At 66.4% G+C, this 25,879-nt stretch overlaps 1 protein-coding gene across 4 annotated transcripts; it reads left to right on the forward strand.

Moving 5' to 3' along the window:
• The first annotated feature begins 658 nt into the window (after nucleotides 1-658).
• Nucleotides 659-24,106, forward strand: ARHGEF16 (Rho guanine nucleotide exchange factor 16). 4 transcript variants are annotated; one of them, XM_032494998.1, is made up of 15 exons: nucleotides 659-812; nucleotides 8,920-9,520; nucleotides 11,301-11,346; nucleotides 12,526-12,695; nucleotides 14,202-14,258; nucleotides 14,602-14,762; nucleotides 17,266-17,418; nucleotides 17,578-17,707; nucleotides 18,594-18,668; nucleotides 18,988-19,080; nucleotides 20,913-21,064; nucleotides 21,249-21,437; nucleotides 22,256-22,329; nucleotides 22,838-22,939; nucleotides 23,450-24,106. In XM_032494998.1, the coding sequence occupies exons 2-15, from the start codon at nucleotides 8,939-8,941 to the stop codon at nucleotides 23,587-23,589; spliced, it is 2,124 nt and encodes a 707-aa protein (XP_032350889.1). In that variant the 5' UTR covers nucleotides 659-812; nucleotides 8,920-8,938; the 3' UTR covers nucleotides 23,590-24,106. The 4 variants fall into 4 exon arrangements, with proteins under 4 accessions (XP_032350889.1, XP_032350892.1, XP_032350890.1 ...); XM_032495001.1 differs by lacking the exon at nucleotides 659-812 and adding an exon at nucleotides 6,657-6,915; XM_032494999.1 differs by lacking the exon at nucleotides 659-812 and adding an exon at nucleotides 7,955-8,437.
• The last annotated feature ends 1,773 nt before the right edge of the window (nucleotides 24,107-25,879 follow it).

The following is a 25,879-nucleotide window of genomic DNA, read 5'->3' on the forward strand; positions in this document are numbered from 1 at the left end:
GCCAGGGAGCTGGGCTCCTGAAAGCCCCGCTGGGGAGCTGTTGCAGACTCTGCATCCTGGGCAAGGCCTGGAAAGGCCAGGCTTCAAGTCCAGACTCAGCCTCGTGCCAACTGGCAAGCGCCTTTTTCCGAGGCCTCAGTATCCTTATCTGGGAAGGGGCAGCAGATGCACACGAAGGGGCCAGAGTGCGCGGTATGCTCCCAGGCAGCTCTCTGGCTGCAGTCTCCAAAGAATCCAGAAGCTGCGGCCATTTCTGCAGCAGCGGAGCCTCTCAAGCATCAGACTCCCCGCGGGGCTGGTCAGCTTCCAGGAGGACTTCTTGGAAGAGGAGGCAGCAGACCCAGGCCTATAAGGAGAAATTCAGGGTCGCAGTGGGAGAAGGCAGGCCACCCGGGGGCACCCCAGCAGGCGACACCCGACCGATGGCGGTGGACATAGGGGGCGCAGGGGACTCCGGCCGGGACTCCGAGGCGCGAGCCCGCTCGGCCGCGGGTCACGTGGGCGCCGGCCGGCCAGGTTGGGACAGTGACGCAGGCGGCGCGGCCAGGTACCTGGGGTGCGCCCCGCCGTCCGCTCCCGCCCGGCCCTCGGCACCCTGCCCACCTGGCCGCCCACCTGGAGGGGCCGGAGCGCGCCGCCGCCTCCCGCAGGGCCTCACAGGAAGTGGCGGGGCGGGGACAGGGAGGGACCGAGCGGCCGGGACCCAGCGCGGGGCCCGGAACGGCCGCCCAGCCAGGGCGGGAGCCTGGAGGCTGGACCGGCCCCACTTCGGCCGCCGCGCTCGTAGCTCCGTCCTCCGCCCCGCGGCGCAGGTAAGCCTGGGGGCAGGTGAGGGGCCAAGAGGTGAGCCTGGGAAAGGACGGGTGAGCGAGGCAGTGGGGGTACACCTTGGAGGGGGGCCGGCAACCGTAGGGGCGCCTTCCCTCCCCTGCGCTTTTCCGCCAGCCCCGCCCCAGGGGCCACGACACTCTGCGGCTCCCTCCCTCCGCGGTGGTGGCTGTGGCCCGGGCTGCGGGAGGGGGCGGGGCCTGGCTGGCCCCAGGGCCCCCGAACTACCACCCCCCCTCCACTGCCGGGCTTCAAGCTTCCTGGCGTCCCTCCGCCCCCTACCCTCCTTTGAGCCCTAGGGGACGGCTTCCTGGCCCTGGAGAGGAACTCTGCAGCCAGAGCTCCCACCGGGGCATAGGAGCTGAGAGATCTTTAGGGAGCCCCAGGGCCTTTGAAAAGGGGGGAGGGGCAATAAAGAACTCTCCCCAAACCCTGGAGAATCTGCTGCCCAAACCTGCTTCGGCACAAGAGTCAGCAGCCCGAAGAATGAGGAGCCCTCCCCGCAGCAAATGGAGAAGGAACTCCTCGCCCACCGTGGGGAGCAGCCCCCAGCAGGGAAGAGGTCCTGCGCTGCCTGAGCCGAGAAGGAGAGGGGAGGGAGGAGGGTGGGGCTCGACTCGGAAGCTGCTGCGGGCTCCGCTTGCTGCTGGGACACCTGTCTGCCTGCCCAGCCTCCGCTTCCGCACCTGGGAAGCGAGGCTGCTTTCCCAGATGTGGGTGGGCCTCAGTCCCCTCTCTGGCGTGGGGGCGGGGGCGCTGGGGAGCTCCCCGTCCCACCTGGAGCCCAGACAGCCTGATTCCTTCCTCTGTCCTTGAGGTGGACAGTCTGCACCTCCTGGTGAGGGGTTAAGGGGTGCTTGTCAGGCCAACCAAGGCCAGGCAAAGCAGCTTGCGGGCCTGGCTGGGACGGGCTGCAGCACCCCTGACTCTGTACACCGGTCTGCCTGCACCCCTGCTGCCTAGTGCTTAGGGGTGGGGTCCCCAGGTCCAAATCCTGGCTCTGTGTGACTTAAGGCAAGTGACTTCAGCCCTCTGGGCCTCGGTTTCCTCCTCTGTAAAATGAGAGTAGTTAGAGGATGCTGACTCAGCTGGGGCTCCTTTCTGTTCTGGTCGCTGCTCTGACGATGCCCACAGGCCACAAAAGATGAGAACTTCTGTGGGGTAGATCGTGGGGTTCCCCCGAGGCCTCCTGGCAGGGGCAGCTAGCCGGCAGGGGCCCCCCCCCCGCCTGGACACCTGCAGGAAGGACCCTGGGTGGGGGCGGGGGGGGGGGACATCCCTCTTCCCCAGGGGCTCTGGTTCCTGGGGGTGTCTCTGACCTGGCACGGCAGGGAGCCAGGCGCAGAGGTGAAGCGGCGTGAGGCAGCTTGCCGGGGCCCCTGCGGTGCCAGTCTGTGCTCCCGGGATTTTAGTTTCAGTTTCTGAGTGGGTCTCAGCTGCTTGTCTCCTTCGCCTGTGGGAGTTACTGTCCGTGCTCAGGTGACCAGCCACCTGTCCCAGCGTCTTTATTTCCAGTGAGAGTCGCCACTCGCCCCGCTGGCGTTGGGGCAGTGATCTAGGTCGGACCGGGCCTGGCTCCCCACCCAGCTCTCTGCTGCCCGCTGCCCGACCCCAGCAGGGGTCACATTCCCTCTGCACCTGCTTCTCACCTGGCAGAGAGGGAAAGTACCCTCCTTCCAGAAGAGCAGCGAGGGACTGAGGACACAGAGGACGAGAGAGTGTGTGGAGGACACCTGTGGGTCATCTGTGCGGGCCACCTGTGGAGTCAGGGCTCTGATTCCCCATCCCTGTGTGCCAGCCAAGCCTGGCAAGGCGGCTGGGCTTATGGGGCGTCTGGACTCAGAGGCGGGAGCAGGAAGCCACGGAGGGGCCTGGACGGGTGGGCACCGCGGGCTGAACCGGGAGGGCGGTCTCTGTGATGACCGCCCCACCAGGGGCCTGGAGCCGTTGTCCAAAGGGGGAGCCCAGGGCTTAGCACTGCCGGCTGCCAGGCTGCGTCCCGGGCCGAGGGCGGCCGGCGGGTCTTCCCGACCCCCACGCTGGCGGGTGAGTCTGCGCTTAGCTAAGCTGAGGTTTCTCCAGCTCAGCCCTGGGGACGTTTGTTCCAGATCATCCCTTGTGGGGCCGCCCTGTGTGCCGTAAAGCACTGGGCAGCACCCCTGGGCCCTACGCACAAGAGGCCAGTAGCTCGGCCCCAGCTGTGACCACTGTCTCCAGACGCTGCTGAGTGTCAGCTGAGGGGGCCAAGGCACCTCAGTGGAGAGCCCCCAGCTGCCCCCCACCACTTTGCGAACGAAACTGTTTGCTACATGCTGTGTGTTTTCCGAAGCCAAATCCTGCCCCAAATTCCACGTGACTCCAAGTCTTGAGCTTGGCCGGGCAGAGTTACCCGAGCACAAGGCCATCATTGTGGGTCCAGTTTGCCCAAGCAAAGACGAGCCTGGGCACACGGTGCCGGGCGGACTGAGCCCCTCCAGGCAGGGTCAAGTCCCTCAGACCTTAGAGGGACAGAGGTGCCCCAAGGATGGAGGTGTCGAGGTGACCTCACCCAAGGGGCAGTGGGTCCTCAGCTCCGTGCAGTTTGGGTCCCGGTGTCTGTGAGAGCGACTGAGACCAGGGCCACAGGCCCAGGCCAGGGGGGCTGTGCTTCTTCGGGGGAGCAGGAGGGACGGCACTGAGCCCACTGCGGCCCCAGGAAGCCCATCCACCCAGAAGAACCAGGGCTCTGGGGGGCTGGGCTGCACGGGGCCCCCTGGGCCAGGCGACCCAGAACACAGCCAGGGTGGAGCCAAGAGCGGCTCAGGACCAGACAAGCTGTGTCGGTCAGCTGAGGCCACCGGAGGCCCTTCTGCCTCCACCCGCTGACCCTCAGCCCACCACTCCTGCCGCCCGGGTCCCACGTACCCCTTGCCCGCATCTGCACGTGCGCCGGGGGCCCCAGGGCGGGCTGCTTAGGGGCCAAGGGAAAAGCTAGTGCTGTGGTTCCCAGGGCTCAAAGGTAGGGGCCCTCCCAGCCCACCCTGAGCAGGAGCAGCAGGGTGTCACCGGGCGGTGGCACAGACAGGCCTGGAGCCCCCGCGGCGCTGCCCTGGAGGATTTGCCTCACTCGAAGCCAAGGCCTGTGCGGGTTAATCTTCCGCATAGAGCAGCAGGGCCTCTTCCGGAAGACGTGCTTCCAGGGAGAGGAGCCCAGAGCAGGTGCTCACAATGTCAGCCTTCCCTCTTCAGTTTGGGAATTGAGCCCAACTGTTTGTGGGGACATGAACAGGAAGTCGTCCTTGCTCCTAAAGGACGCACAGACTCGTTGGGGAAGACAGAGGGACAGACAGTCACCACGAAGCCCTCACTGCCATGGGCATCTCTGGGGGAGCTTTCCGGGGCTGCCTTGCTGGGGAGCAGACCTGCCTCTGTGACTCAAGTGGTCACTGCAGGGTGTCCGGCCTCTCTGAGCGACATTGCTGCCTGAAGGGCACACGCTCTCACCCATCCCCTATGCTGGCTGCAGGACACCAGGCATTGGCCAGCATCTGACGAGGACAATGAAAGAGCTACTCTGCTGGAGGAGGAGCTGCCGGACCCAGACCCGGTGAGGGGTCCCCAAGAGTCTGCCAGGCAGAAGCGCGTGCTTCTGCCCCAAATTCCATGTGACTCCGACTCTTGAGCTTGGCTGGGCAGAGTTACCCAAGCACAAGGCCATGTGTGCGCTCGGGGTACAGGACCCCCACCAGCACCTGCCTGTCTCCTAACAGAAGCCGACAGCAGACCAGGACCGGGACCACCCGGTGTTTGAGGAAAGCCTGGGGCCTGGGAGGGGGCTGAGATGAAGGAGAAGTGTGGCCAGGCCAGGAGCAGAGAGAAACTAGTTGGAAAGAAAATACATTGACAGAGGGCATGGCATTCGCGAAATAAGAACAGGCTGCGGTGAGTAAAGAGCAGGAGAGAGCGCCTCGTAGGACGAGGAGAACAAGAGCCATCTGGGGGGATGGAGGGAGCCCCTCACAAAGGAGGACGCGGGATGCAGGAAGGGAGAGATGGGAGATTAGGAGGGCAGCTCAGTGGCGTCAGTGCTCACAGATGGCTGTTCCGGAAAGAGACCAGAGAAAAGAGGTGGGAGGACCTATCAAAGAAGCACCACTGGGAAACGTGCGGACCTAAAACAGCTTGGCAGGATGCACAAGCCTGTGGCTCCGTCTCTGTGAGCGCCTCCCCGTGGCTGTCAGTGCTCGGGGGTCAAGCGGGGAGCCCACACCCCCGGTGGCGCTGGAGAGAGCCTCCCGTCACGACGCGAGGAGGAGAAGTCAGACCGATGTCTCAGCAGCAGTGGGAAGGCAAGGGAAGGAGCCTTCTCCATTATGGAAGAAACTAGTCTCAAATGGGACCCTAAGCTCCGCTGGCTACCGGCAGAGGAAAAGGCAGAAAGGAGACATTTTTAAACAAAGATCTCCCTCCTGTGGCGCTGCCTTGGGAAGATGCCAGTGGGTGGGGGCAGGGGGCGCGCCCTGGCTCAGAGGGGAGGGAAGGAAGAAAGAAGAGGACTGGTGTGCAGGGTGGGGGCCAAGGGCCGATCTCCTGCCCCCGAAGCGGGGAGGGGTGTGCCGGGGAGAGAGGACAGGGTCTCTGGGCAAAGGCGGGCGGCCGCTTGACCCTGCGCACTGTGTGGCCAGCATTCTCAGGGCGCGGCCGCTGGGGCACACCCAGGAAATTAACAGGAGGAAGGCCAGCCAGTAAACGAGAGAGAATTATTAACGAGAAGCGGGGGCAGGCGGGCCGTGCTGACACCAACACCCACGCGGAAGGGCCGAGCCGAGGCTGGGGTCTCGTCCTCGCAGCCGGCCAGAGAGGGCCGGTGACGCCCACGGCCGGGAGACCGTGAAAGAGAGCGCCGGGCCTGGTCTGGGGATTGGGAGGAAGCTGAGAAGCCCAGAGTGGTGGCTGGCGGGGAATGGGGTGGCGTGCGGGGGAGGACACCTGTCTTTGATGATAAGCCTCTCGGTGCTGTTTGACTTCTGAACCTACACCCAGGCGGCTGTGTGACCGACTAAACACTGGAAGGAAGAAGACGGCGGCCCTGTGATGCCTGCTACTCCGGGGGCCGCTCAGGCTGGGGCCCGGGGCTCGTGCAGAGCCGGGCAGCTGCCCACACCTCTGGGGCAGCTGCCCACACCTCTGGCACAGCGCCCCTCTCCTTCAGGCCTGGGTCCCGCGCTGGGGGTGGCCCAGGTCTGTGGGTGTGGCCCCCTCCGAGGAACCAAGGTCACGTCCAGCCATGGCGGGCCTGACGGGCTCCACCTGGCACCTTCCAGCCGGGAGCAGACTTTGCCCTCTCCTGGGAGACGCAGCGCCACTGGCCGGGCTCAGAGGAGGGGGTCAGGAAGACTCAGGCCTGGGGCTCCAGAAGGGAGGAGGCGGGGAAGGAGGATGGATGAGGGGACGGGGCGGGCGGGGCTCACGGCCCCGCAGTCACTGTCTGGCCCTTCAGTGCCACCTGCGCGTTAGGACAGCGTCAGCTTTCCCCGTGGCAGGTACGCCGAGGCTAGAATAAAAGGGCTCAGACACCGGGGGTCTCCTGGCCGGCCGCCCGCTGGGGTGCATTTTGCTCGGTGTGCAAACAGATACAAGTGCGAAAGAAGCCCATTTGTCAGCCAGGCCTGGCTGACGGGCAGCCAGGTTCCCGGGGGGTGGGTGACCCAGGCGGGTGTGGCCCCGCCCATGGCTGCCGGCTCCCTGGGAGGCCCGGGCTGGCTGCTGCCACCCTCAGCCTGGTGACTCAGACTGTCCCCAGGAATGCGTGGGCCGTCCTCCTGCTGTGGGGGTGGCCAGGGCTCACGGGCGGGTGGGCAGCCCCTCCCTGCAGGCCCTGGAGGCTGAGCCGCACACGCCTTCCTGGGATGGTTTTAGCGAAAACTGATGGGCTGGGGCAGAGCCAGGCAGAGAGCCAGGCCTCCAGGTGCCCTGCAGTCGCCCTGACCGCGCCATGAGCGAGGCCAGCCCCGTGCGCCGGCCCTGCCCGGCCTCCCGTCAGAGGGATTCCTAGGCTGAAGCTGGAACCTCCCAGGGCGAGCACGCAGACCCAAGGCTGTGCGTGAGGTGGGCTCGGGCTGGGACCCGCCCGGTGATTCCTGGGGCAGATGGTGATTCCCCGGTGGCACCCACCATCCCAGGCCTTGCCACTTCCGGCGCAGGCGTGGTGGCGAGGCTCCCTCCCAGCTGGGCCCCTGGGCAGGCGGCCTGGAGCCTTGGTTTCCCCATCTGGAAAACAGGCTCCCCCCCTCACCCGGCCCTGATCATGCTAACATTTAAGAAGCATTTGAACATTTAAGAAGTGTATATCAGAAGCACATGAAGGGTGGCTATCCAGGTTTTTATTCAAAGGGGAAAGAATTAAAGGAGCGAGTTCTCCTCCTGTTGGATTTTGATCCTACAAAGTGCTAAGCCGGCAGCCTCTCCCCTTGAGGCTCCAGGTGACCTTCTATGCAGCTTGGTCTTGCAAGGCTATAGCCCTCAGCGGCCCCTCATGCCCAGCACCTATGAGCCCACCACCCTTCCCAGCACCCTCGGGAGGCGGGGGTGATTCTTACTGTGCCCATTTTACAGATTTTGAAACCAAGGTGCAGCGAGCAGTGGGGAGAAGTGACAGTGGTGATGGGAGAGCAGACCCTCAGATTGGATTGGTCAGTGGTCAGAGGCTGGTGCCCTTGAAGCTTGTAAGTGGCTCTGCCTGGCCCAGAGGTGTGACAGGTGGCCGTGGACCCACCCACACTGGCCAAATGATGTGCTAACAGTCAGGATGAGCCTGGTTATGCTGCAGTGACAAATAGCCCTGCAAAGTGCTTAGAGACCCTGGGTCTCTGGGCCCTGCACGTCCTGGGCACTCAGGTCCCAGGCCGGTGGGGCTCCATCCAGATGTGCCCTCCTGCCATCACTGCCATGGGGGAGGGTATGGCGGGGAATCTGTCAGTGGCTCCAGAAGTTTCTGCCCAGGAGGGACACACGTCCTTTGCTCAGCCCTACCTGTGCTGGAAGGAGGAAAGTGGGGGACAGTGGTGGGCACATGGGGCTGCCAGGCTGGCCGAGGGCTGGAGGGTGGGTGAGGATGGAGAGGGAGAAGGGGTGGAGGTGGGACATGAGGTGCTGGGAGGGATGGGCTGGAACATCTGGGGGATGCGGGGAGAGTGGGCAGCCCTCGGAGGGCACCGGTCACAGGCCACGGCCGCGCCCCTGGAGCACAGTGTGTCCTGGGGCTGTGGGCGCCGGGGCAGAGCTATGCAAACACCCCCGCCCTCTCCGGGACCACGTGGCTCCCACCGTGACCGTGCCTGGCAAGGCTCCTGAGACAGATTGTTGGCCCCGTTCTGAGTTCAGACGTGTGGAAAGTGTGAGTGTGTCATGGGACGAGTGGAAAGGCCGTGTAGACGGCTGAACACAGTGGTGTCACCCCAGGCGGCGCTGAGACAAGAGAATCAGACAGGCCTGGGTTCAGACCCTGTTCCCATGCGTCCTGCCAGCCCCTGGCCTCTCTGCAAAATGAGAATGAAGCCCATGCCTCTCGATTTGGAGCCACAGCTGGAGCCACAGAGCGAAGCCTGGCCCTGCGTGCTCGGAACCCGGGGTGAGGCGGGGCGGGGGCGCAGCCAGGCTGTCTGGCACGGACAGCGTTTCTTGGCGTCCTCATGCTGACCCTGAGGAAATGGTGCCAAGAGGCCGAGTGGCTGATTCCAGTCCAGGTCCCATGCAGCCTGCACTGCCCCATGCTTACATCCCCAACAGAGCCTGTCCCACCCAGCGGAGGAAACACAGGTGTCTCACCAGGCCAGCCCCTAAGCAGGCTGCTCCCACCAGGTTCCCAGAGCCCTGGCGACCAGCCTCCTGTCCTCTGCCTTGATTCCGGCAGCCTGGGTCCCTGCAGGTCTGAGACTGTCCCGAGCCTCCCTGCACGCCTCCAGCCGGCTGCGCTCCCACCTCCCTGGGGAGTCCGGGGACCATGGGCTGGGAGTCCTGGCAGCCGTACCTCGGGCTCTGGAAGGCAGATGCTGAGAAGAGCAGTGGGGCCGGTGTGCAGGAGGGCTGCCTCATCTCTGTCCTTGCCCCCAGGACCCTGCGGCCACTCGCCATGGCCCAGCGGCACTCGGACAGCTCCTTGGAGGAGAAGCTCCTGGAATACCGCTTTCACTCGGAGCTGCGGCTCGACGCCAAAGGAAACCCAGCATCCGGGCTCCCGATGGTCCGGGGCTCCCTGCCAGCCAGGAGTAATGCCGCCTTCCAGCCTGACACCCCGGCACCCCCAGCACCATCCCCCGAGGCCCAGGAGCCGAGGGCCATCGTCTTGAGCACACAGAGCCCGGCGGCCCTCAAGATGGGCACCCAGCAGCTGATCCCCAGGAGCCTGGCCGTGTCCAGCAAGGCTAAGACCCCGGCCCGCCATCAGAGCTTCGGGGCGGCCGTGCTCAGCAAGGAGGCCGCCCGGCGGGACCCCCGGCTCCTCTCAGCCCCCAGCTTCTCCCTGGACGACATGGACGTGGACATGGTGCCCGGAGGGATGCTGAGACGAAACCTGCGGAACCAGTCCTACCGGGCGGCCATGAAGGGCCTGGGGACCCCGGGCGGCGAGGGGGACACTGTCCAGCTCACCCCCAAGCTGCAGGCTCTGGCTGAGGAGCCCAGCCAGCCTGCTCGGTGCGCAGCCAAAAATAAGGTAGGGGGCCCGTCCGCCTGGGCAACGGGGAGAAGGACATGCCTCGAGGGGCCGCGGGAGCTTGTGGGCAGGGAGCGGCCTGGGCACACCTCCCCGCCGGCGTCGCGCAGCTGCCGTCCAGCAAGCCCCGCCTTGTGCAGGCTCCTGGGGCGGCCTATCCCAGTTAAGCCCAGCGGCCGGGCTGTGAGCAGAGTCGGAATGTTCCCATTTTAGAGATGAGGCCGCTGAGGCTCGGAAAGGTCGAGGGTTTTACCCAGAACACCAGACTCTCACGCACAGCAGGGAGTGCAGCCTGTGGAGGGACCCGAGGGGGCGCCGCCTGTCTGAAGGACAGATTTCAGGGATGGCCTTGCAGCAGCAGCCAGCCTGAGCTCCCGTCGTGGGGGACTCAGGAGGGGCGGTAGCAGCTCAGATCTGACGCCCTCTGCACCCTCTCCCTCCCTGCCCGGCCTGACAGCCGGCTCGGGGCTCCCTGTGCCCACGGTTGCGGTTGCCGTCCGGTGGCCCCCTCTACCACAGGCTCCTGCCCTGACCATGAGCCCTGGCCCCGGCCTGGGGAGAAGCCCAGACCGCCCCACAGAATGCTGGCACCTGGTGCATAGAAGGGCGGAGGCAGGGAGTCCCGAGCTACTGTCCTCTGTCTAAAGACACCCCTGTCCCGGGAGGTGGAGCATAGCCCCTGCCGTTCCGCTGGTGAACCTCGGCACTCCGCACCCGCCCGGGGCCGGGCCTGCAGGGTCCATCGTTCGCTCACGCTTGCCTCCCACACCCAGCCAACATTTCCTGACCCCCAGGCACCTGGTGCCAGTGCCAGGGTGCGGAGCTGAGCCCGGTGGCAGGCCCCAGGAAAGCTCCCAGGGTGGCAGGTGCAGGCGGGTGGCAGGGGCACGATGGGCTGGGCTGGGGGTGCTCAGGGCGTGGAAGGAGCACAGGAGGGGCTCCCCAGGAGCTCAGGGCCCAGGAAGAGGGGGTCCCGGAGAAAAGAGGATTAAAGCAGAGGCGAGGACACAGGGTGGGGGCGAGGTGGGAGAGGGACCGAGACAACAGCGGGGCAGAAGGCAGAAGGGATGGGGGCTCTGGGGGGTGCAGGGCAGCGGGGGAGCAACACCAGATGCAGCCGGGAGCACCACACTTCAGGCCAGCAACAGGAGCATTCAGGCCACAACTTGTTTCAAGAAACCAGCTCCTACTTTCCTGGAAGCAAGAGGTCATGGGAAGTGGTGCGGCCCAGCCAAGGAGACGGGGTCTGAGCAGGCACCTGGTGGGGCCCCAAGAGCCCCGCCCTCCACCTGCCTCGGCAGCCCCACCCCCACTGGGGCAGGGGCCCGGGCCTGCGCTAGAACCGGGTAACCCACCAGGCCCAGGCCCTGCTCCTCCTGCCGCCCCAAGTCCCCTACACACGGGGCCCGGGTTGCGGCCCTAGCCCCCACCCCACTGTCCCTATTCAGCCGTCTGCCAGCCCACCTGTCCTGCCTCGGCTTCCCTCCAGGACAGTCGTGACGCCCTTTTTCTGAGCATCCCCTTTCAACATGCCTCCACCTCTAGGCAGCCGTCCTGGACCTGCCCAGCCGTAGGTCACCTGCCCTGCCTGTGCTGAGCCCCCATCCCACCCCTTGCCTCCGCTTGGCAGCCCCTCCTCCCTCCTGGAGCTCACATCTCCTGAGCACCTCTGCATGCCCAGCAGAGCCGCCTCCCATTGGAGCCCGGGTGGAGGGACCGCTGTAGCCCCACACCCGCCCCTCCCCGCTGACCGCCCATGTCTCTGTGTCTCTCCACACAGAAGACACTGGGGCGGAAACGCGCACACAAGGGCTCCTTCAAAGACGGTGAGTACGGCCAAGGGGGCGACCTTGGCGGCTCTGGGCCAGGCTGGGGCCGGGTGAGGCAGGTCTCCCTGTGACGTCCTGGGGCAGGCGGAAGGTCTGGGAGCAGTGGCACGGAGGGTGTGCGGGATGGGATCCCTCCAGGGACTGGAGGACCCGTGGCCCTTCAGACTCTGCTGCTCTGCTGGATCTAGAAAGTTTGCTCAGATTCTGTGCTGTCCCAGGGCCAGGGGCAGACAGAGCCCCCACACTCAGGAGATGTTTGTTGAGCACGCCGTGTGTGTGTGTGTGTGTGTGTGTGTGTGTGTGTGTGTGTGTGTGTGTGTGTGTGTGTGTGTGTGTGTGAGAGCGCACGCGCCAGGCCTTGCTGGCGGGACCAAGACCAAACAGAGAGCCCTAGGCCTGGGGTGCAGTCATGCAGTCACAGGGACCCAGTCTAGGAGGCTCGGGGGCGTGGGTCACGGCTGGGCCGTGACAGGGCCCAGCGCAGTGCATTCAGCCTGCTGAGGACTGGGACGCCCGGAGGGCCCCATGGGAGTTGGAGAGGCAGGTGCCCACCCAGCCAGGATGGACCACCCAGTGGGTGTGAGGGGCGGCAGGCAAGAAGGGCCCCCTCCCTGCCGGCCCCAACCTCTGTGGACAGCCGCAGGCCTGGAAGTGGGGAGGCAACAGGATCGGGGCCTCCTGCCCCAGGAGGGCAGCTGCAGTGCCCCACTGGGGCCGCGGTGGCAGGAGACTGGAGGGGTTGCTTTGAGGGCTCAGAGCCGCCGCGATCCATGCACCCGCCCAGTGCTGCTGCGGTGTGTGCGGCTGCAGACAGAGCCCGAGAGCCGGAAACCGCACCTCCCTCCGGTAGGAGGGCTCTGGGACCAGTCTCCCGAGCCCTCAGGGAGCCCCCGCCCAGCCCCACTCCCCAAGGCCACGTCAGGCAGCCCCTGCGGCTCTCTGATTTGTCGGCTCAGCTCGGGTCTGAAGGTGCCACATTCTGCACCCGGATGCCACCCCTGCCCTGGGCTCAGCCAGCCATGGGAGGGCGCCCGCCCGAGGGGAGCCTGCTCTGGGGGACCCTGCGCAGCCTGGTGCTCTCAGGGGCTCCTTGGGAGGACTCGACCTGCGGGCTCCCAGGGGGGCAGGACGGCCCAGAGCCCCCAGGCCTGCGTGTGACCCGCCCCCTCTCCCCAGACCCCCGGTTCTACCAGGAGATCCGGGAGCGAGGCCTGAACACCAGCCACGAGTCCGACGATGACTTGCTGGATGAGTCCTCCGGCCCTGAGGGACCCCGAAAGGTGGACGCCCCTATCGTGGTCAAGAGCTACCGGCCCCCCCAGATCACCTGGAGCCAACTCCCTGAGGTGGGGCTGGGATGCGGGGGGCAGCCCTTCTCCCAAGCCCATGGGTGGTCCTCGCAGTGACGGGAGAGCCTCCTAGAAGCACCCCATCTGCACCCAGATTGCGGGGATCTCCCTGCGGCTGCCTTACCTGCCCTGCGGGGCACCTTGGGGGCGGTCCGTTGTGGGGGAGAGCACTGAGGGACACGTGCCATCCGTGTGTGTGTGTGTGTGTGTGTGTGTGTGTGTGTGTGTGTGAGTGTGACGGGCTGACCTGGAGGGAACTGTGGGCACAGGGGACACCCTCCCAGGGCCCTGCCCCCAGAGAGTGCCAGGAGGGTCCGAGTAAGGAGGCAGGAGGGGAGGGGAGAAGCCAGGCTGGAGTCACGCACCACCGCCAAGCCGCCCCCTCACCTTCCCTGACATCTGAAAACAGGGCTGGTACTTGGCCCACAGGGCCTCATGGAAAGCATGTCAGGGACAGAGGCCCCGGTGTTCTAAGCAGGTACCCAGGGAGGCAGCTGTCACTACTCCAGAGGGCACAGCTGGCCATGGGACAGACAGATTCCTGACCTCGTCCCCTGGGAGTGGAGTGATATCTGCAGTGCATGCCGGGGGGCCATCAGCCAGGGAGGGCCCAAAATGGGGTGGGGGTAAGGGCAGCAGGTGGAAGGTCTGGAAATACACATTCGTTCCCACCTGCCAGGCGCCAGGTGCGGCCCAGAGCTGGGTGGGGGTGGGGTCCAGGACGCCGCATCCTCAAAACGCTGCCAGGGATTCTGCTCCTGACCACCTGAGCTCCAGGTGTCCCAGCCAAGCCTCTGGGCTGGAGGTCGAGGCCTGGGATTCACCATCCTGGCCCAGGCGCTGCTGGCAGCCTCTGCCCAGTCCAGTGGGGACGGGAGCAGAACTGGGTGGCCCTGGTCCTGCAGAGGGGATGCCTCCGGGCAGGGAACTTGGCAGGCGTGCTGTGGTTGAGTTAGCTGCACTCCAGCCTGGGGCCGGGGGCCCTGAGGGCCAGAGAGCTGGGGCAGTGTCACTCCCCTCCCAAGCAGTGCGCTGACTCACCTGGCCCAGGTGTGTCTGAGTCGCGGCCCTGCCCCCAGCTTTCCCAGGTGCCTCTGTACCTTTCCACCGTCACCACACCCCCCTCCCCTCCCCCTGCCGGCAGCTCTGTGGGGCAGAGCCCCCTCCCCACCGTGGAGTGCCTGCTGGCCTTGCCCTCTGGATGCCCATTCCCTTCCTCAGCTGCCCCAGGGCCCTTCCGAGGGGGTGGTCCCGCCCAGGGGAGGTTTCCATGGAGAGGAAAGATGTCGGTGAGGGGACAGAGCAGGGACAGGCCAGCTCAGCAGTCCCCCTGTGCTGAGCTTTGCAAGGGCAGCCCAGGTGTCCCACGAGGGACGGCTCTGCCAGGCCAGCCTGGCTCCCGCCTTCTCTTGGTGTCTCTACTGTCCACGCTGGCTCTGGTCCAGCAGGAGGGTGAGCTTCCGGGACGTGCAGCCCGTGACTCCGGGCCTGTGCCGTCCTCAGGTGGTGGAGTCGGGCATCCTGGACAAGCTACCAGCCGAGGAGCGCAAGAGGCAGGAGGTGAGGTGGGGCGGGGTGTGGCCCTGCTTCTGACATCGGGGGGTGGGAGGCACAGCAGCCATGGTGACGTCGCCCCCTCACCCGCTGGCTGCTTCCCAGGCCTGGTGCCCAGCGACGGTTCACGTCCTCACAGCTGTGCTGACAGTCCCAGCCCGCGTCCTGTCCAGGGGTCCCGAGTCCCGGCCTGCCCCCTGCACCCCGGGCACATCTGCATGGCCTGAGCACTCGTCACCATCGCACCCTGGGCCGGGCCCCCTGTGTGGCGGGGCAACTCTCCTAACCCCCTCCCGGGCCAGGCCCCGGGGACACAGGGCTGCCCCCATCCGCTCTGCTCTCGCCCCAGGCCATCTTCGAGATCCTCACGTCCGAGTTCTCGTACCAGCACAGCCTTGGTATCCTGGTGGCCGAGTTCCTGCAGTCCAGAGAGCTGCGGGCCACCATGACCCAGACGGAGCACCACCACCTCTTTTCCAACATCACGGACGTCCTGGGCGCCAGTCGGAAGTGAGGCCCGGGCCCCTCGACAGTGGCGGCAGGCTCCCAGGAGGGTGGGAAGGCCGGGGCTCTGGGAGACCCTGGCCTGCGAGTGTGGATGGAAGATCTGGAGCAGCCCTGGGGTGGGGAGGGGACACGAGACCTCCGTGGGCCATGCAGCCACCGAGAGCCGGCCCTGGGGACACGCAGGTGCAGAGGGTGAAATGACAAGGCGTGCGGGGCTGCGGGTCAAGCGGGCGGGAGGCAGCCCGGAGTTGCAGCCCGGGTCATGTTCCGCCCAGAGGTGTCTGGTGCCGGCCCGGGCTCTGGTTGCAGGACCAGGAGGTGGAGGAGGGGCCAGGTGTGCAGCTGCAGTACTGCCCAGGCTTGAGTGTGCGTGTACATGTGTGTGCACGCGTGCGCAGTGTCAGGGGTGTGTGTGTGCGTTTACCCCCGTGGAGGGCACCATCCAGGTAGCACCTGTGTGGGTTCAGCCCCGCACTGCCTTGTACCCTGGGTGACCCCATAACACCTCTGGCATCTCCCTGACCCTCAGCACTCTCCCTAACTTGAGGGATGGGTCCCACGTTCCCCGACCAACCCCGCAGACTGGGGCGAGGTGAGGGAGGTGATTCGGGGACTCATTCAGATCAGTGCCAGACCCGCCCTCGCTGAGCCCACCTGAGTCTGCTGCCGAAGGGCCCCCACGGAGTATCAGGGCTGTCTGGTCCCTGGAGACAGGGCTCCCGGCAGAGCTCCCTGGACCGGCATGGGGAGCCCGCAGCCCCCGGCCTGGCGGGGGGCCTGGGACAGGGCTGCCCCTCCCCCAGACCTGATCCTGCGCTCCGTGTGCCCGAGTGCAGCAGGGCTGAGCGCTTGGAAGCTGCTCCCTCGTGTTTGCTTCCGACCTCCGTAGGGCCCCAGGCTGGCCGTCAGTGTCCCCGGGGGCGCTCTGGCCTCCTCAGGAGTCAGCTATCTCGGGTCAGCGGCTGAGGGCCGGCCAGCCCAGGAAAGGCCTCCAGGTCGCCCTGGGAGGTACTGACCAGCCTGGCCTGCCTGTGCACGCACGTGTGTGTGGCCCTGCGTCCAGGCAGCTGGGCCTCCCTCTCGGGCGGGATCCTGGGGGTCCTCATCTGCTGCTGATAAGCCACCCCCGGCCCCGTCTGCCAGGGCTGCCCAGGAGCGATGGTTCGCAGAGTGTCCCCACTTACAAGACGTGCAGTCCCCCTGTGAGTGGGGGTCAGGCCGGGGCCCAGCGAGTGGGGGCCTGAGCGACCCCTGCCCACCTCCAAGCCAAGGCCTTGCTCCCCCTCCCTGAGACCCTCACCAGCCTTGCCAAGGATAATCAGAGCCAACAGGGTTGGGGGGTGGGGGCACGATTAATGAGGTAGCCCACCCTCCTCCCAGTGGGACCTCTGACACACGTCCTGGGTGGGCTGATGCTGGGCCCCACGATGTCCTCAGGACTGAGGACCCGGGACCCCCTCCCCACCCTCTCACTGCTCCCCCCCACCTTGGTGCCACACTGCTGGCTCCCTCCCCTCCTCCCAGGCGGGGTGGATGGTAAGGACCATGGTGGACTGGCTGTCTCCGCCTGGTCACTCCCCAGGGAGGGGTGTGGGCCGCCTGGGGTTCCCCATGTGGGGCGGGTTTTGCTCAGGGACTCTGCTCTCTGCCCCTGGGAGGTCAACCAGCTGTCTTATCTCCCAGACAGGCTGCTTGGGGCAGGCCCAGGAGCCCAGCTTGGCAGGCTTCTGAGAGTCGGGTGTGGGCAGAGATGCTCGTGGCTCAAGGAGGGGCCTCGGGGGAAAGGGCTTCTCAGGGGGACAGAGCTCTTGGGGTGGAGGACCCTGGCGGCCGTATCAGTGCCTGGAGAGGCGATGAGGCCTCAGGGTCTGGCTCCTTCCAGCTGTGCAGGACACACTGGAGGTTCCAGCCAGCAGCTGACACACCCAATGACTGACCTGGGTCCAGCCAGGCCCGGCTGTGGCAGCAGTGGCTGCTGGTGGGAGCAGAACTCAGGGCAGCCCGGGGCCAGCACTGGCCAAGCTTTGTCCTCATCTCTGCAGCCAAGGCCCGGGTTATGATTGAGGCTCAGAAACGGACCCCAGCAGGAATCGGGGGGCCGGCAGTCACTGGCAAGGAATCTGCCTGGAGCCCCTGTCCTGGCCCTGCGCTGGGCAGTCCTGCCCCAAGTCCCCAGGCGTGAAGTCAAAGTGACAAGTTCTTTGTCCTACGTGTCTACATCCCATGATGCCCGCTGGAATCTGTCCAGAATCTAGCAAGAAGTGGCCTTGGATTTGGCCATGGGTGTGTGCCCAGTTACTTCAGGTTTAAGGAGAAGATCTGTCCTGGGGTTTTCTTGGGAGGGCCTGGGCCAGGGTCCCGTCCAGCCTGGGCATCCCATCCACCGGGTGCCTGCTGTGCGCTGCTCCTAGGAGCCTCGCTGGGCTCCTGCCGCGTGCGCGTGCGTGTGCATATGCGGCAGGGGACGGACCCCCAGGCCCGTGGTGCTCACCCCCACCCCCGGCAGGTTCTTTGAGGACCTGGAGCGGCGGCACAAGGTGCAGGTGTGCGTGGAGGACATCAGCGACATCCTGGAGGAGCACGCGGAGAAGCACTTCCACCCCTACGTCGCCTACTGCTCCAACGAGGTCTACCAGCAGCGCGCCCTGCAGAAGCTGACGTGAGCCAGCCTCCGGGCCCCGGGGCTGGGGCGCGGGTGGCCTCGGGAGGACCCACACCCTGTCTCGGAGCTCGATGTTGCCCGTGGCCTGATTTCTATTGCTTTCTACGGACCGGCCACGCCTCCTGCCGCAGCTGAGAGCCCCGTCCTCTGTTGCAGAAGCAGCAACGCCGCCTTCCGAGAGGCCCTGAGGGAGATCGAGCAGCGGCCGGCGTGCGGGGGTCTGCCCATGATCTCCTTCCTGATCCTGCCCATGCAGCGGGTCACGCGGCTGCCCCTCCTGACGGACGTGAGTGCCCAGACGCCGGCCGGGGGCGGGAGGTGCCCGGGTCCCACCTCTGGGAGGGGCATCAGTCCCCCCCGACCTTGTCCTCGCGCTTTGTCTGTACGTGACAGTTTCGAGGACAGTTACAAGACGGCGTTCACGGCCACGATGCCCGTGGCCGGCAGCAGTGGCCCTGCCCACAGAGCTCTCTTTGCCAGGAGCCATTCCTGTACTTAGCGGATTTTTGTTCACTTACTTGATGCTTCATTTGTGTCCATGAGTCTGATCCGGTGTCTCCCAGATCCCTGCTGAGCATCGGTCCAGGATGTGGCTGCCTCCTACCCAGCACCCTTCGGCCAGTTGTCCCGGGTGGGGGCCCTGGGGGGACCCAGGCCCCAATCACCATGCCTATTTCATGGACACAGGGGTCCTGGGGGCTCCCAGTGGCTCGTGTCTCTGAGATGCTGGCTCACGGGGCAGAGAGGCTCATGGGGCTGAGAGGTGCTCATGCACGTATGTGCACACAGGCAGGCACGTGGCAGGGGCCCAGCTGAGCTCTGAGAGGCAGCATGTGGCCCGTGCTCAGTGGGTCAGCGTCCAAGGCTGACAGGAGATCAGATCCTCTGGTGAAATGAAGAAACAGAGGCTGCCGGGCGCCTCCCCAGGCTGGACCAAGACAGCCAGGCACGGGAAAGGTGGGGTCTTGGGGGAGTACCTGCTCCAGGTTCCAGCCCGACTGGCCTGACCTGGCAGAGCTTTTTGGGGGCTGCATGCCCCAGTGGGGCCTGGCAGGAGCCCTCTGGGTGCCCCCAGGGCCTGGGGCTCACAGGGAAGCCCCTGCCCCGGGCCGGCCCCTGAGCCCAGGTGTAGGAGGCACGTGTGGCTGCTCACGTCTGGTGTCTCCCTGCAGACACTCTGCCTGAAGACCCAGGGCCATCCCGAGAGGTACAGGGCCGCCAGCCGTGCACTCAAGGCCATCAGCAAGGTGAGGGGGATCCAGGGTGCAGGAAGGAGTGCCCAAGTTCTGCCCCCACCCCCACAGATGGCAGAGACCCTGAGAGCAGGGCAGGGAGGATTTCCAGGCCGCCCATCCCAGGCTTCTCACAGTGTAGATGGGGAAACTCCCAGAAAGAGTGGAGCGCACACACAGTGGGGGAGCCCACAGTGGGGTAGGGACTAGGACAGCCGAGAGGGCCGGCGCTTGTGGGCAGCCGGGCCAGGCTGGATGGGTGGGGTGCTGGGCAGTCCCGGGGTCCGGGCCACTGCCTGCAGCACAGCCGCTCTCGTGTGCACACGCCCTGCAGCTGGTGAAGCAATGCAACGAGGGGGCCCACAAGATGGAACGCACGGAGCAGATGTACACGCTGCACACACAGCTGGACTTCAGCAAAGTCAAGGTAGGCAGTCCCCACCGGCCCCAGAGGCCACTCCCGCCAGCCCTGTCTGAGGTCAGGGGTCACTGCCCCCAGGCCTCTGGAGGGTGCCCACCCTGCAAGGCCCAGGAATAAGCCTCTGCCCTGACCTCTGCAGGCCGCTTTCCCCACCTGGGAGCATCCCTTGTGCGCCCTTGGCCACAGGGCTCAGCTCCACCGCCCTCCCCCCGAGGCCCCCACCCCCGGAGCGGCAGGGCAGAGGCAGACCTGGCAGAGCGGCCAGGCCGGGGCGGCTGGCGGCAGGTCGGGTCGGAGGGCTTGCCTGAGCCGGGGCTCCTCCTCGCTGTGCCCGGACAGGGGCTGGATGACCTCAGGCCGGCTCAGGCTTCCTTGTGAGGCCAGGACAGCCCGTTGGTTCTGGGGTGGGGCCTAGGCAGCCTCCAGCCCCCCCGAAGCAGTCAGGGCTCAGACCTCCGCCCCCCCCCAAATCCCCCATGTCCCACAGACTGGCCCATCCTGGACGGTCCAGGGCCCGCCCCCGTGGTCACCCAGGACAGCCGTGCCCTCCACGCCGCCGTGCCCTCCACGCCGCCGTGTCCCGGGCCACCGGGCCTCTGCAGGGAGCGCCTCCTAGGGGCGGCCCAGCAGGGAGCACCCTGGTGGGAGCCGCTCTCTGGAGTCAGCCTTTGCCCCGCCCCCACCCCGCCCCTCTGGCCTGTCTGCAGCAGAGCCCTGGGGGCTTGGAGAGGGCAGGAGACTCAGAGGACACTGGGGTCAGAGCAGCTCCGTGGGCCGGGCCTCAGCCTATCACCAACCAGGCTGAGCTGTTGACCTCCAGCCCCCGGAGGCTGCCCAGCAGGCTGGAGCCCAGTGAGAGCCAGAGCCACGGGCGGGGCAGGGGGGTCACGGAGATGTGGAGGGAGGGCACAGAGGTTCAGAGAAGGGGAGCAGGCTCCTTGGGGTGGGTTAGGGTGGGCTTCGCCGAGGAGGCGTTCAAGGGATGACAGCTGTGGCTTCGCTGAGCCCAAACCCTCGGCCGGGTCTTGACCCCACTGGCCGGGCAGCAGATCTCTCCTTTGGGATGAAATACACCCCTGACCAGAGCAAAGACCCAGCCTCGGGCCTGGCTGACCCCTGAGCGGGGCTCTCGCCCCCTGATGTCTCAGAACTGGAGGGCATGGGGGCCGGACAGCTCAGAGTCCCGGCAGGCGGGATGTGTCTGGGGAACAGAGACGGTGGGTGGGCCTCCTCAGTCCTCCCCTCCAAGCCTGCTCTGCCTGCCCACTCCTGCTCCAGGCAGACGCCCGAGCAGCTGCCCTGTTGGCGGGAGGCTGGGTCTGAGCACCGGCCGTGAGGCTGTAGGACCCAGGTGGCGGGGGCCAGGGGTGTCCTGTCCACCTGCGCCTCTCACTTATTGGCCTGTTCTCTGGGCCGCAGAGCAGGAGGGAGCTCCGTCTGCAGGAAGGGCCCCTGGACACCGGATGTGGTTCTGCACAACAAGGGCTCCTCACAGTCTGTATAGACGCGGCTGAGCCCCTGCTTGGTCTTGGGCAAGGAGGTTCCCCCAGAGCGGCCGTCACCCCCTGGCTCAGGGGAGCGCTCAGCTGGGGCCCAGGAAGCCCGTGGGCCTGGCTAGAGGCAGGTTGCTGCGCAGGATCTGGGCCCAGATCTGGCCCAGTAGCTGCCCCGTGAGCACCTGTCGGCCGAATGAATAGCCCTTTGTTGGAGGCCCAGTCAGACTCTCTTCCTCAGTCCAGCCCTGTGGAGGCTGGGTCACCCAGTCCCCACCGCCGGCTGTGTGTCCTTGTCCCCTGCCCCCCGTCGGGACTCACCCAGCTCTCCGGCTCTGCCCCCAGTCCCTCCCGCTCATCTCTGCCTCCCGCTGGCTGCTGAAGCGCGGAGAGCTCTTCATGGTGGAAGAAACCGGGCTTTTCCGAAAGCTCGCCAGCCGGCCGACATGCTACCTGTTCCTGTTCAATGACGTCCTGGTGGTCACCAAGAAGAAGAGGTGGGTTCTGGCTGCACGGCCTGCCACAGGGAGCGGGTGGCAGCGGCGGCCTTGGGGCCGGGGAGGTGCCTGGGAGCCAGCCCTCGGGAGCACCCTTCCAGCTGCTGCAGGGGAGCCAGAGGCGTGGGGAGCCCGGGCTGCCCGCAGACCCCTGCAGCATGGCCGACCGCCTGTCTGCCTGCAGCGAGGACAGCTTCGTGGTCCAGGACTACGCCCAGGTGGACCACATCCAGGTCCAGAAGATGGAGCCCTCGGAGCCCTCTCTGCCAGGGGGCGGCAACCGCTGCTCCTCGGTGCCGCACCCCTTCCAGCTGACTCTGCTGCACAACAGCGAGGGCCGCCAGGAGAGGCTCCTGCTGTCCTCCGACTCCGCGTAAGGCCGGACTCTGGGAGGGGCAGCCCTCACAGCTCCGTGGGGACGTGGTCAGTGTTCCCGGGCGCTGCACTGTGCGAGGGACAACCTAGTCCTCACACAGTTCACACCTTGGGGCGGCGGGGGCGGGACATGCCAGCCACAAGATGCGCAGCTGAGCCATCTGGTGTGACCCAGGGTCGCAGAGGAGGGGGAAGTTCCGGCAGAGGCATGGCAGTGCAAAGGCCCTGGGGCAGGAGGCCCCTGCCCAGGAGGACAGCAGGCTGGAGCACAGGGTCGGGGCGCGGGGGGTGGTGAGGTCAGAGTGGTGGGGACCAGCATACAGAAAGGTGCTGGCTCAGTTTCCACGCTCCCTCCTTTCCAGTAAGGAGGCGAGGCTGAGCATGTCCAACAGCAAACTGACAAGTGCAGGGTGCTCTGGGCCCAGGGCCACGAAACAGGGAGGCCTGGGTTCTGCAGAGACAGCCGCCGCCCGACTCTGTGGCCCTGGGCGGGTATGACTCAGTGTCAGCCTGCCTTGGAGGAGGCCTGCCTGCCACTCCTTCACATGTGCGTGACTTCCTGTGCAGGGACCCCCAGCGCAGTGGGTCCGGGAGGCAGGGGGCCACCCATGTACACCTCCTGGCTCAGGGCCCACTCACCACAGGGCACCCAAGGCAGCCTGAGCCTGCATCCAACTGCTTATCCCACCTTGAAGGTTGTGGGGGTTGCTCAGGGACCCCCTATCTTCCCACCATGCCATGCTGTGGGGGCGGAGTCTGAGATCACCAGCTGGTGGAGTCAGCCTCGGGCCTCGCTCAGGCTCTATCTGCCCCCAGGAGCGACCGGGCGCGGTGGGTCACGGCCCTCACTCACAAGGAGAGGCAGGAGCGGGGCCCCACCAACAAAGGAGGTGAGTGCCTGCCCCGCCCTGGGCTGAGGGTTGGCCTGGAGAGGAGAGGTGCCGTGAAGCCCTCTGTCTGCCCCAGGGCCTGCCCCCAGGGTGGCCTGCAGGGGTGGGGCTGGGGCTCCAGCCCCGGATGGACGTGTGTGCCATCTGTGCGCACAGACCCAGCTCTTCCCTGCACTGGGGAGGGAGCGCCGCCCAGTGGCTGCAGAAACTCAGGCCGAAGAACTGGAGTGGACTGGCCTGCGGATCTGTCAGCCCAGCTCCGGCCCTGCTCGGCCCTTAGTAGCCGGTGCTGGACGCTTTGGCCCCGGAATCGCAGCCTCTGGAGCTGTCCTTGCTTTAGCTGGAGGGAAGCTGCCACGTGTCCATGTGCTGGGACACCTGAGGGCCCCACCGGGGCCAGGCCACAGAGGGTGGGTTGGAGCTGGGCCCTGCCCGACTCAGGCTGCAGAGTGCCCGGCCCACCCCGACCCTGGAACAGTCCTGTCACTGATGCCTCCACCCTCTGCAGACCTGCTCCAGGTGGAGATCACCAAGGCCTACTTGGCCAAGCAGGTGGACGAGATCACGCTGCAGCAGGCAGATGTGGTCCTGGTCCTGGAGCACGAGGATGGTAAGCACAAGGGGGTGGGCGTGGGGCAGGCGGGAGGGGCTGGTGCCGAGTGAGCATCTGAGGCCCCGGGGAGAGTCCAGAGCACATTGCACGGGCAGCTGTCCCGAGCCCGCCCTCCCCAGGAGCAGTCCCTGCCCGAGCTCATGGTGGGCCTGATTCCCAGGCCCCCTCCAGCACCCTCCATCAAGGATGTCTTCAAATGTCCCAGAGTCATAGGATCAAAAGTGGGCTCTTGGTCCCGGTATCCTAAGCGGGAGGGGTGGCCCCTGCGCATACCTGTACAGGATGGGCAAACCAGGCTGGGACGTGCTCAGCCCCCGATACCAGTGTCGGGACCTGGTTTCCCATCAGGTGCCCTTGAGCAAGGCCTGCGGGGTGCGGGGGCAGCCCCAAGGAATGCTGGGCCCTGGTGTCTCCTGGAGCAGCAGCTCCGAGGACCGGGGGTGCCAACAATGGGCCCCTGCCTGGTCCTCAGGACCCTGCTCTCACTTGCCCTGTGTCTGGGTTCAGGATGGTTCTATGGCGAGAGGCTGCGGGATGGAGAAACCGGCTGGTTCCCCGAGGACTTTGCCCGGAGCATCACGAGCCGCGAGGCCGTGGAGGACAACGTGCGCAGGATGGAGCGGCTGCGGGTGGAGACGGACGTGTAGCCGGGCCTGCGGGCACATCGCCAGGCCCCGCTGTGGTCCACACTCCAGCAAGTGGCCGTGCCCATCTCCAGGGGGCCTGGAAGTTCCCTGGTCCCCCTGAGGCCCCACGGGCTGCAGCACGTGCTCCAGACACTTCCAAGGAGGAAGGTCCCGCCTGCTCGTCGGGGAGCGCCCGCCAGACGGGCTCACGGAGCCGTGCCAGCCCGGGCCCAGCTGTGTCACCGGGAGGAGCCCAGCCCGGCCCTGTGCCCTGCTGCTGGCTGCGCCCTCCCCCAGCTCCTGGCCGCCCCACTCTGCCCTCCTGTGCACCCGCAGGGCAGTTGTGCTGTGGGCGTGAGATAGAGGGATGACCCTGAGGGTGCTCCTCCCATGGCGCTCCTGCCCCAGTGCAAGACGAAGCGGGCCTGGAGGCCCTGGGGCTGCCCCGAGCCCGGGGGCAGGTGGGCAGTGGAGGGAGGTGATCCTGCAGCGCCGTCCCTGGAACTGTGACTGAGACATTAAAGTGTTTCTGCAATGCCTAAATGTGCACGTTGAACCTGAACCAGGGTGAAGGCCGCACAAGTCCCTGCGAAATCCCCACAGTGCCGTGGGCCGGAGCTGGCCCCCGTGTGTGTGGTCATGCTCGTGGTCCCGGTGCTGGACCTCGGCCCTGGACTGTCTGGAGCCTGGAGCGTCACGGCAAGGCCATCCCCTCGAGCCCTTGGGGCCCAGCCTGCCCAGTGGGTCTGAGGACTTAGGGCATGGCAGAGCCCGAGGGAGCCCCTCCAGGGTGTTCCCCATCCATCTCCTCCCTCACGGCCCCACCTCCCAGCCGGTCTGCTCCCCAAGGACCCCCGGTGATGTGCAGGTGGGAGAGGCAGGCTGGCCTGGCCTCTGGGTGGTCAGCCAGCCTGGACAGGGAAGAAGTGTCCTGCTTGCTAGAGAGGGTGACGGCCCAGCTGGGTGGGCAGGGCGCTGCTGGGCCAGGTGCCACGAGGACAGTCGGCTCTCAGGGGAACCCCCTACCAGCCCTCCCAGTTCCCGTGCCTGGCGCCTTTCTCAGCTCCAGCAGTGCTGTCCTCGGTGGGGGCTCCCAGCGTTCTCCTGACCAGCTGCCCGGATCCTGCTGGGGCCCTGTCTTCTTGGTAAAAGCCAGGGTGTGGATTCCCACCTGCCGACCACAAGTGGGTGACTGGGACTGGCTGCAGGAGGAAGTGGAGGAGCAGGCTGGGCCAGGGGGAGGAGACTGAGGGGTGGGGCCGACCCTGGCCCCACCCACTGAACCAGGTGGTAGAGGGGTTTGGCCCCAGGAGGGAGGGGCCGCTCCTCCCTACTAACCTCCAAGGTGACTTTGGCCCCAGGCAGCTGGAAAGACCCAGCCTGGGTCCGAGCCCAAGCAGGGCCGTGGGGCAGAGGGGTGGGGGGGGGAGGCTCTGAAGGCCAGGGGATAGGGCAGGGCCAGGCTCAGTGCAGGAGGCACGGTCTGGGGGTGGGGTCACCGGAGATCAGGCCCTGCTCCTGGGCAGGTGGACATCTGGGGCCTCCGTTTGCCCACCTGTGAGCTGACTCCCTGCCTTTCTCCTGGAGCTGCCATGGGGGCAAGCTGGTGCCAGGGCGAGGCGTGTGCGCGTGCATGTGCGTGTGGGCACACGCGTGCCCTAGCAGGAGCAGTGGGAACATCTGTGAAAGCCAGCTGCCCTGCAGCCTGCCCGCTCCCTCTCACTGCTGACCCGGCCCTTGGGGAGGCAGGCCAGCCCGCCACCCATCCTCCGCCAGGTACATTTCCAGTTAGTGGAGCGAAGTGGGTTTGGAAAAGCCCTGGGGCTACGTCCTGGCTTTAGTGACCCAGGGCCAGCGGCCTCAGCACGGTTTCCTTCTGCAGAGTGGATGCCGCCCAGGAAGCCGGGAGTAAGAACACTTAGCCTTGGGGAAGGACGTCCCAGGACCCTGGGGAGGGGCTGCCACTGGGGACAGGCTGTTGAGGGTGGCTGGGTGCGCCTGGGAAGGACCAGGCCAGGCCAGTTCTGGACAAGAACCCTTCCAGCAGAATCAGGAAGTGCAGGGCCCTGCAGCGAGGCCTGGAGGGGCTAAGACCGGTGGGTGGGGGCGGAGAGAAGAGGCCGGGCTTCCCCCAGCACCAGTGCCTGGGCTCCAGCCCTGTGGGCTCAGGCATCATGACCCCCTCAAGCATGGCAAGGCTGGCGGGGAACCCCCGCCCCAGCCAGGGTGCTCAGACCTGCTACTTGCTGAGCCCGGCCTCTTAGGATCACAGACAACCTCAGGGTTGGAGCCAGGTGACACTCACCCCTCT

The sequence above is a fragment of the Camelus ferus genome, chromosome 13 (assembly GCF_009834535.1).
Source record: "Camelus ferus isolate YT-003-E chromosome 13, BCGSAC_Cfer_1.0, whole genome shotgun sequence".
Taxonomy (NCBI): Eukaryota; Metazoa; Chordata; class Mammalia; order Artiodactyla; family Camelidae; genus Camelus; species Camelus ferus.

Bases quoted from the DNA above. Each gene is read 5' to 3' on its own strand.
- ARHGEF16 (XM_032494998.1), top strand. From the start codon at position 8,939: ATGGCCCAGCGGCACTCGGACAGCTCCTTGGAGGAGAAGCTCCTGGAA. The intron at 14,259-14,601 runs GTGAGGTGGGGC...CTCTCGCCCCAG, and splicing joins AGGAGCGCAAGAGGCAGGAG to GCCATCTTCGAGATCCTCAC. The intron at 19,081-20,912 runs GTAGGCAGTCCC...CTCTGCCCCCAG, and splicing joins TGGACTTCAGCAAAGTCAAG to TCCCTCCCGCTCATCTCTGC.